The sequence below is a fragment of the Priapulus caudatus genome, unplaced genomic scaffold, assembly GCF_000485595.1.
Source record: "Priapulus caudatus unplaced genomic scaffold, Priapulus_caudatus-5.0.1 Scaffold793, whole genome shotgun sequence".
NCBI classification, from domain to species: Eukaryota; Metazoa; Priapulida; class Priapulimorpha; order Priapulimorphida; family Priapulidae; genus Priapulus; species Priapulus caudatus.
This window is the reverse complement of record NW_014577854.1, coordinates 154,117-165,347: the sequence shown is the minus strand read 5'-3', so window position 1 is coordinate 165,347 and position 11,231 is coordinate 154,117. Positions and strand designations below refer to the sequence as shown.

The window sequence follows — 11,231 nt, the reverse complement described above, 5'->3', positions numbered from 1 at the left end:
GGGGTAATTCGATATCAAGAGCTAATAAATACCTTATAAGGTATTTATAAGGTACGTTATAAGGTATTTATAAGGTATTTATAAGGTATTTATAAGGTATTTATAAGGTACCTAAATAAGGTATTATAAGGGTATTTATAAGGTACCTAAATAAGGTATTTATAAGGTACCTTATAAGGTATTTATTAGCTCTTGTCGATAACAATAATAATTAATATACACTTAATTACTTTATTGTGTATTAATTTCATGCTTACACTCGAGATCAAACGAGTCAGATGCGATGAGTGGGTTTCCCGTGTTTCGCTCATGACTCGGGTGCTTGACATTCTGACCCCGGTGTCTTGACCCTCTGACGCCTTGCTTGACATCTGACGTGTTGACCTCTAACACCTGTTTAACATTTGACCCCGTTTTCACCCTTGGGACCCGTGTTTGACCTCTAAAACCTGGGTGACATTTTGACCCGTTTCACCTCTGACCCGTGTTTGGAGTATTGCACCTTTATGATGCTTTCACCCGTTGTGTCTTGAGGGGCTCGGTGTGAGCCTGGCGTGGGTGTTTTTTGCCGTGAGCATGTAACGTGGACTGCGTGGCACGGTGACCGGTGACTAACCAACAGTCAGCGACCGATCTGAAACAGGCAGCCGACGGGAGGCGTACGACGACACCGCCACGAGTTCATTCGCAGCGGTGGAGTGCCAGCGCGACCCTGTGTGTGTGCGAGTGTGTGTGCGCGTGCGCAGGTGTTGCCGCGCGGTGTGAGTGTGGGTGTTGTGGGCGCGCGCTGCGAGTGCTGTGTGCTACGTGCACGGGGGGTGTGTCACGTGCGTTGCGTGCCATGCCGTGCGTGCTTGTTTTGTGAGAGTGCGTGCGTGCGAGTGTTGCGTTGTTGCGTGCGTGGCACGAGGTGCGTGTGTATGCGTGTGCGTGTGCTTGCCGGGCGTGCGCCACAAGCGCGTCGTGTGGCGTGCCTGTTTTGTCGTGAGTGGCGTGCGGTCGCTCGCAATGTTGCGCGCGGTCCTTTGTTGCGTGCGCTGGCACGGGTGTGATGTGTGTGCGTGTTGTTTTGCGTGCGTGAACACATGAGCGGGTGCTGCGTGCCTGCTGTGTGAGTGCGTGTGTTGCGAGCCGAGCGTGCCAGCCCACGAGCCTCGGCCGCCGGGTGCGTTGTGTGCGCCGTGTGTGCTGTGCGTGAGGCTTTGCGTGCGTCGCACACGCGTGTTCCCGTGCTGCGTGCCTGTTTGTTGTGTGTGTGCGTGCGTCCACGTTGTCATATATATATATATATATATATCACTTAGATATAATATATTATCGATAAATGTCCGGTATTTATATAGGCTCTCTCATAGATATATTTTGTTTTTCACCTACAGATGGGGAACATCTTACCAGAAGCCTATCCCCAATCACTCTATCATAGAACAGAACATAGGAGTTTTAGGTAAGTTTACCTATGCTAGTTCACCTACTACCTTAGTAGCTGCTAGTGCTGTCACCACGTCACACATGGCTTACGCACGCACGTACCGGGACACGACGCCCGGACAACACGCAAGACCCACACACGTACCCGCTCACGCGCGCACTCTCTCTCTCTCTGTTCCACCACACACACACGCACAAACACGCAACACAACACACACCACACACACCACACACACACACAACACGCGCGCAGGACATACACGCACCGCACACCGGCCACCACGCACACCGCACAACGCACACGCACACACATACACGAATCTACATGAACGAATGGACGTCTTGAAAAACTTTTTCATAACTCTCTCAGGTTAACTATTATTTTAATTAAACGTTGAATCCATCATTCAAAATATTCTTCCATATATTGAATAAATCACTAATAACGAAAAGAAAAATAATATAAAACAATCATAGTATCCCACGACTTTCGTTCGGGGCGATACAATAACGAGAAACGACGGTGATAGAATTTTCACGCTAATCTCATCTCTTGCCTCATCCTCGTGTCTGGCAGCAGCGGGAATGTGTCGGTCGTTAGGACTGCTCGGCTCCTCTTTGTCCGAATGACGGAGTTCAGTCGATAGATGTCACCTGCCGGCACCGCTGTAACAAACGATTCCCTGGGGCCAAGCGTCCGCATCATGTTGCATAGGAGACGATGAATAGTCCTGTGCAGCTGGAGAAGCGATTCTGGGTTGTTTGATAAGACTGCCATCACAGGCTAACTAATACACATATCTAATATCTCTCTCTATATATATATTATATATATATATATATTATTATTAATTTATTTATTTTATTTATTTACTATAATTATATATATATATATATATATATATATATATATAATATATAAGCCGTAGATGTCTGCACTTTTAGTCCAATATTGCGTCGACCGCCAGCTATGGTGTAAATGATAAATTTCTGCCTCCAAAAACTGATCATTCGTTAGATCGGACGGGCGAAGATATATCGACAGATGGAATAACAGGCAGACGGATGCACAGACATGCGGTTTAATACTCCAACAGGCGGGCGGAGAGAAAGTTAGTTTCTGCATGCACTGCATTCTGCATCTGTACGTTGTAGTGCGAGCGGCGGATCCGTGTGTAGATTCCATGGACTGTCCGGCGAACACGGACTGCGAGGAAGACAGCCCGGGCTACGCCCTCTGTACGTGCACGGACGGATACGCGTCCTTCAGCGACGTACTGGTTCTGGACACGTACGAAGTGTGTCAAGGTACGTGCCCGCTATCGCAGCATGAATGCTGCGTACGTATGAAGGTACGTGCCCGCTATCGCAGCATGAATGCTGCGTACGTATGAAGGTACGTGCCCGCTATCGCAGCATGAACGCTGCGTACGTATGAAGGAACGTGCAGGCTATCGCAGCATGAACGCTGCGTACGTATGAAGGAACGTGCAGGCTATCGCAGCATGAACGCTGCGTACGTATGGAGGAACGTGCAGGTTATCGTCGAGTCGAATCCGGCATGAATGGGAAGATTATTCGGGATAGTCTCGGATTGGATTAATCCGGGATCACCCGAGATGTGATCCGGAAATCCCGGATTGTCCGTCATTCTCCGGGATAGTGGGGGATCATCCGGGATTACCTAAGTTTATCCGGAATTGTTCGGTATTATCCGTGATTATTCCGAATTATCATCGACGATCCAGGAATATTCGCGATATGTGCGTACGTGCTGTAATGTGTGCGTACGTGCGCGCGTGCGTGTAACATGTAACATGTAACGCGTGCGTGCGTGCGTGTAACGTGTGCGTGCGTGTAACATGTTACGTGTGCGTGCGTGCGTGTAACGTGTGCGAACGTGTAATATGTAATGTGTGCGTGCGTGCGTGCGTGTACCGTGTAACGCGTGCGTATTTTACAGACGTGAATGAGTGTGAGTCGGGCAACGTGACATGCGCTGCTGAGCACACAATGTGCATCAACACGCCAGGCAACTTCACGTGCGCATGCGCGGACGGATGGGAGGGAGATCCGACGATGGGATGCTTCAAGAAGATTGACTGTAAGTCTGCTAGCTATCACGGTGTGTGTGTGTGTGTGCATGCGTGTGTGCATGCGTGCGTGCGTGCGTGCGTGCGTACGTGCGTGTGTGCGTGCGTGCGTGCGTGCTGGTGTACTTGGACAGGAATAATGAGAGGATTAATGCATCGATGAACGTGACATTTCAGACTGGAAGAAGGTGACCATCGGCGTCAGCGTTGGCCTGGCAACGCTCTGCCTCATCACCATCATCGTCATCGTCGTCCTCGTCGTCAGGTACCACACCCGCAGTAACACCATCGTCACCGAATACGAGTAGCAGCGCCCCCTCCTGACGACCCGCCGCACTAGCGTGTCTGCGTCTGTTTCTCATTCCAGCGCATATAATTTATTTAGACCGTGGCTACGCGTCCGGTTACCGGACGCCCAGCTCCCAGGCTACGCGTCCGGTCATATATTTCTTATGTGAACCCAACTATATTTTTTCAGTAAAAAACAAACAAAAAGTATTTACCATAATATTACTTACCTTTAGGCATATTATCAAAAAAATGTGTTTTTGTAACTTTTGAAGCAAGAGTAAATCCAGTAAAATCACCGATTTTAAAGGGGGCGTGGCCTAATCGTGACGTGATTTGGGAATCTGTGCTGAGCTTTGTAATGGATTAACGACGCGTAGCCACTGCATGCGAATATATTTATTAGATCGTTACTGTGATCATAACTAGTGTATAGAGTTAATTGTTGAGTTGGGTTTATACAGGTGTTTGATTGCTACTCATTTGCGCGTAGATTTTTAGAATGAGTGCGTTATTCGTGCGAAGACGTGCACGCGCATTTGTTGTTCGCAGACAATTCGGGCGAGCGTGCGTGCATGTGCGTTTGTGCGTGCGTGTGTGTGTGTGTGTGTTGGTGCGTGTGTGTGTGCGTGGATGTGCGCGCGCGTGTGTGTGTGTGTGTGTGTGTGTGTGTGTGTGTGTGTGTGTGTGCGTGGATGTGCGTGTGTGTGCATGTGTGTGCGTGCGTGCGTGTGTGTGCGTGTGTGTGCGCGTGTGTACCTGTGTACATGTGTATGTGGGCGCGGGGGGGGGGTACTTGCGTGCGTGCGTGGGGTACTTGCGTGCACGCTTGCACATGTGCCTGCGTGCGGGCGGGTGTGAGTTTGTGCGCGTGTTTGGTGTGTTTGCATGATGGTGGAAGATTACCATCCAAGATTTATTCTTATTCCCAATACCAGAAAACGAATGAATAACACGAATCGGTCATTTATTGAGTATTTCAAACCTTTAAGTAATCAAATATGTTTTTTTTCAAATATAGTACTCGTTAAGGAGTAAACCTGCCGCCTTAAGTGTTAGTACCCGCGCATGGACCTCGCTAGAGGGCACTTGCAGCGCTCCTCCAAATCCCCCCTTGCAAGTGGTTCTGGTTCTGGGCCCCCTTCTCCCTTTTGGTTCATTGCTGGATCGCGCTGTTGCTTGATGTTGCCCGGTGTTACCCACTGTTGCCTATTGTTGCCCGGTGTTGCCCGATGTTGCTGTATCGGTCAACACGCTTGTTAATGTTAGGCAGTCGTTAGCGTATAAGATGTCGTTAGCTTATAAGATTCGTCATAAGATGTAACTACAAACAAGCGCGGCCATTTTGTATTCATGCGTCCGTACGGATTAGAGGGGCTAAGCACAGTATAGCTATACCTGACGAGACAATAGCAATAACGAGGTGAGCTGCATGAGTTGTGCTTGTTAAACATACTCGTATCAAATATATTAAATGTGTATTAAATGTGTCAAAAGTGTCAGTGAGTTGTTCTTGTGTAACGTACTTGTATACAGTCTCGCAAAATTTGTTAGTGAGTTGTGCTTGTAAAACGTGCTCGTAAAACGTGTTAGTGCGTAGTGTGCTTGTGAGACTTCCTAGATTCAAATGTGCTTATTAAACGTGCTTTTGGAATGTGCTTGTAATAGGTATAGAATGTAATCGTAAAACGTGCTCGTGAAATGTGAGCGTGAAATGTGACTGTATAATGTGACTATGATATATGTTGGTGAACTCTGCTTGATGAGATTGCTATCAATAGATCGAAGATGATTAGCTAGCGATAGATTGAAGGTTATTGGACAACATTCCTGTTGTTCCAGGCCATTCTGTAAGCTGCAATATTGAATGCGACGTTTAAGCATACCATTGCACGTTACTGTTCTACTAGATATACCCTTACACTTCGCATAGTGATACACGTGGCATGTGCATATTTTACACGCATGTTTATCTGGGGTTAACTCTACCCGCGTAGCTCCATTGCTCCTGCTATAGGATTTTCTCGTGTAGCGAGAGCAAAGAGAGGCTACACAGGTAGAAATAATCTGGAGTGAAGCTCGTAGACAAGCTTGATCTTCCGTGATCTCACGTGATTCCCATCGTTTGTATCTATTGGCTGTTCGCTTGACCTTCACTTCTTACTCTTCACACGTTTACAGCAAGGCCTATAGATATAAACATATATATATATATATATATATATATATATATCAGGAGTAGGTAAGTCTAGGCTAGTAAATGCACGATTTTCCTTTTTATTAAAGTCACACTCCTTCCCTATTAGCTACTCCTGATTTATACATGTCTGTGTATATATATATATATATATATATATAGGCCTTGGTTCACAGCACGTCTTTTCTACGCAATATCTATTTTTGTTGCCGTCTCGCGGTAATAAAACTTGACGTAAGAGTAAGAAGAGTAATCTAGCATCGAGGAATCACGCTGTACAGCACCAGTAATTCTACCATTCCTCTTACGCTCCCGCATTTCCCACACTCCGCTCCTATCCCATTACCCCTATCCCCTCAGCCCTTGCTAACGCCTTCCTATCCTACCCCGGACCCCACACCCCACCCCAGCATATTCCTGCCATCTCCGTACCTCCCTCCCAGTACGCCCCCCTCCCCGGCTGTTAATAACAGCCTTCCTCTACCCACCCCAACTGCGAACGAAGAGGCCCAAGTTAACCCAGTCCTAATACGCGGGCTTGGCACACTCATCTGCAGAAAACCCCACCTAGCGCGGCCTCCCAACCCCACTGCTGAACGCCCCTTCCTAGTACACCGCCACCCACCCTAGCATATCACCTTGCCGCACACAACTCTCCGCCTACTCCACTCCAAGAACCCCCTTTGTCTAACGCCTTTCCTACTCACTCTCCCAAGCGGAGCCCCACCCGTTTTCGGCGACCCTCGCTACAACTGCTCCCTCCCAAGCCCCTCCCTCCCTTGTTAACGCCTTAACCCTACTAACCCACCTCACCGCAGCTACATTATCCTGGCCACCTCCTTCATTACCTCCCTCCCAGCCCCCCCCCTGCTAACGCCTTCCCTACTACCCCACCTCACCCCAGCATATCCCTGCCACCTCCGCTACCTCCCTCCCAGCCCCCCCTGCTAGCGCCTTCCCTACTACCCCATAGCCTACTCCTGCTCCCCCAACTCCACCGACTAACCCCTTCCCTTCTACCCACACCCTTAGTATTCATTGCTAATGGCCAGTATAACCTCCCTTCCGCGAGTGTGAGCCAACACCAACGATAAAATAACACCAGGAGTGTCATAATAATTATAGATTATATGTCCATAGTATATATATTTCTATGTATAATATATGTATATATTATATCACTCCTGATGACATTATATTTGTATCTATATTATTACGCTCTTCATGACGTAATATATGTCTATATTATGACACCCCTGATGACGTAATATTTATGCGTGTTTCAGACGTAAATCGGCTGGTACGTACGACAATGAGATACCGGACTATGTCTACTCCGAGACGTACCCGTCTCCCTCCTCCACGGGAAACATAAACCTCCCCCGTGCACACATCAGCGCCAAGTCTCCGAATGACTCCGCCGCCGCTGACGACCGCTACGACAAAAGGAGAAGCGATGTGAGTGAGTGAGGGATGGAGGAGCGGAGGTGCCGACGCCATACGTTACGATACAGCCGCGATGATTTGAAGTATCGTAGTGTATCGTGTGCGAGGTGGTGGAGTGCGGAAGCCTCGATACGATAAACTACGATACTCCCGAAAATTAGTATCGTAGTGTATCGTGAAGTGAAGAGTGGACGTAGTGAGAAATAAGTCAGCTTATTACTTCAAGGTGCAACTATCCGATGCCGAGGGTGTGTTATGTTAGGAAGCATCGTAGAATTCAATCGCAACCCAATCGAGTATCCATCCAAGTGCAATGCCGCAGCGCGGAATTGATTGATGTTAGATGGGAAGATCAGGGCCGTAGGCTGAGCAAATTTTTAGGGGGGGGCAGTAGTGGATCCAGGATTTCAAGGAGGGGTGAGATACAGGTGGGGTTCTGGGGGTCCTCCCTCAGAAAATTTTGAAAATGTAGATCGCAGGGGATGGTATTTGAGGCACTTTTGGGTACATGTACAGCCTTCATTCTGACCACGACAATTCTCTTTTAGTAGAACAATTTTTTTGTTTAATTTTGCTGCACAATTTTGTGGGGGCAGCTGCCCCCCACAGGCTACGGCCCTGAAGATGTAATGGGGAGAGTGTTATGTGAGGGCGACTCACACGGCCAATGTTTGATGTTTCAGGAGACGGGCCTTGTCGGCAGTTCTCACTATGACAACCCGGCGTATGGAGGCGTCAACGAGAACGACAACGTCTACTTCTAACCATCTCATCTCACGATAACTACACACGCACGCACGCACGCACGACCACACACGACACACACGCACGCGCACGCACGACCACACACGACACACACGCACGCGCACGCACGATCACACACGCACACACGCACACAACACACACACACACACACACGCACGCACGCACACACACACACACACACATACAGACACACGACCACACGCTCACACACAACACACACGCGTACGCGTGTACAAACATGCACATACACACTCATGCACACGCATTCACGCACGCAGATACACTGACGGACGCACGCACGGACACGCACGATCGCGATACATGAGTTTCGTGTATTTCATACTTATCAGGAGTCCATAATTATTGATACTAATACACCAAAAATTACCATGCATTATTATCCAATAATTATTTATGCAGATGACCAATAAGGGTATAATGAAACTATATATATACATATATATATATATATATATATATATATTACGCCAGATTATCTTATTTACGCGCGACATGGCATACGTGGATATTACGATGATCTCATTATATATATATATATATATATATAGGTCTGCTATATAAATACGTTTTTTTACATAGGCCGATCAAAACGAGAGGGGAATGACTGACAGGCTGACAAAAGACAGAAAGACGGACAAATAAACAGACAGACGTGAATGACAGGACTTCTTTAGTGTCGCCACCATATAAGGCTTCGTGGTGCATGTAAGCGCGCGCGGTCCATGAAAACGCCGCGCATCTACCGTCTCCCTGCCTCCAGGAGTGCGAGACAGCAGCGTCCTAGTGCGCGTGCTAAACATAAATAAAGGACCGATGGCTAACAGTCGCGTATCAGCGCGACCACTGCAGGCACAGACCTCCGCCATATGAAGCGCGACCTATCGGCATAGCAATAAGAATAACTTAGTCATAAGAATAACTTAGTTTTCCTAGTCTAGGCTGTCAGCGATCAGCACATAGTATGTATCAATACCGCTTGTCCGTCGCGTAAATGCCCCGAATATACTATATATATATATTATAATATAGATATTGATATATATATAAAGTATAGCGCGCTATTATGCGGCTGTGCTGATTATTATTTCGTGACAGTGGCCCGCCTACTTGGTCGACCCAAAACTCGAAGTGATTACCAGGGCTGGACAATGCGTTAGCGTTCACATTGGTTGCTAACCATAGAAAATTTATCGACGACACCCAACCTTATATTATTCTACCTATAATATATATATATATATAATATATATATATATATATATATATATATTAAGTCTACCTATATTATTTCTATGGTTGCAACGCACGTTTTTATATTCATCGATATATCCGAGTATATAGGATACTATGTATGTACATGTTGTATCGTAGATATCCACCGATATACTACCATGCTTAAAACCGTTTCCGGATCGACCTAAACGGCATCCGAGTTACCTAATCTGCTAGCAACGCTGTGGTAGGATACTATCCAGCTATTGTAGGCCCCTATATACACATAGCAGTGTGTAGTAATAGTTAAGGTCAAGCTTGTAGTTGTAGTTTAGAGGTGATAAATTCGACATGCTATCTATTCAACATGCTAAAATTCGTGAATGGGTTGACAAATAATACGATGGATGTGATTTGACCATAGGATTTGACGCATCGTTAGATCTCTCTCTCTATATATATATATTGTGATATGATACGATGTGTGCGATTGAAACATTGTTAAATGCTGTGCATGAACGTTTATTTTTAATTGAGTAAAATATAATGATTATTAATTAAAGCGTGTTTTGCAGCCGTTTTGATACGTTTTTCTCGTTTTGCATTAATCCAAACATTAGCATTAGGCCTTCCCTATCTTACTCGTGTGCAAGCCTACCAAACTCTAACCTCCTTTCCATGTTCCATATACTCCTCGATCCTATCCTATCACGTCTTGCCCTACTCGTCCCTACCCTACCCTAGCCATCATCATGATTATATGATCATTATCATGATCATACCATCATAACTTGATTATACAAATGTATCTTCGATTAATGATCATAATATCGTAAAGGGTAAAGTTTCAATGTCGGCTGTTTTGTAGATGACATCTATAAAAGTTCGTTAAAGGAGCAATACCACCAGAACCACGCCCCTACCGATGATTGACAGGGTATGCGCAGGCTTTTTTAGCGGTCAGCTTACAACACGCTTTGCTGCATTTGGCCACGGTGCATAGATCAGCAATGAGGGTGCATGGACTGCTGCTGCTGCTGCTCATTGTGAATATCTCCTAGTCAGCAGTGTCATTGTCCTACATCATTGTCCAACATCATTGTCCGCCATCATTGTCCTACATCTTTGTTCTACATCATGGTCCGCCATCATTGTCCTACATCTTTGTTCTACATCATTGTCCTACATCAGTCCCACATCATTGTTCTACCTCATTGTTCTCCATCATTTCCCTACATCAATCCCACATCATTGTTCTACATCATTCTCCTACGCCATTGTTCTACATCATTGTTCTACATCATTGTCCTACATCATTCTCCCCGCGCACACGTCACACATTTCCCATCTACTAACGAGCGCAACACCACAAAAAATAAAACCACGCACTAGCATCTATTTACATGACAGTATTATTATTATTTTATTATTAACAATTTGTAAACAGCAGATTGAACACCTCTACACTCTATCATAATAGTTCGTACTAGTGCGCTCTTATATTACAAATCTTATACGAGTCGTCGTACACGGTCGCCAAGTAAAATCATAAATAATTGAATCTGTTTATTATAGACTGCCGCTCAGCTCACCGTACCAATACTTCGCGTGCTTCCGGCACCGAAGCGCACGGCAGTCTAACCGGTTAAAAATCGCTATATAATCTCACTCGACATTCACTTTACATTTGGTTCACGATGATTTTTGTGACGTCACAGCACTGACGTCACACAAAGATTGTGCATCACGCTGACGCAGAAAATTACCAAATAAATCAC

The 11,231-nt window shown here is 46.2% G+C and overlaps 1 protein-coding gene across 1 annotated transcript; it reads left to right on the top strand.

Moving 5' to 3' along the window:
- Positions 1-2,611: 2,611 nt before the first annotated feature.
- On the top strand, positions 2,612-8,294 carry LOC106813573 (thrombomodulin-like). The gene is made up of 5 exons (XM_014817743.1): positions 2,612-2,739; positions 3,395-3,535; positions 3,702-3,789; positions 7,296-7,467; positions 8,139-8,294. Exons 1-5 carry the CDS (start codon positions 2,616-2,618, stop codon positions 8,217-8,219), a joined length of 606 nt encoding a protein of 201 aa, XP_014673229.1. The 5' UTR covers positions 2,612-2,615; the 3' UTR covers positions 8,220-8,294.
- Positions 8,295-11,231: the final 2,937 nt, after the last annotated feature.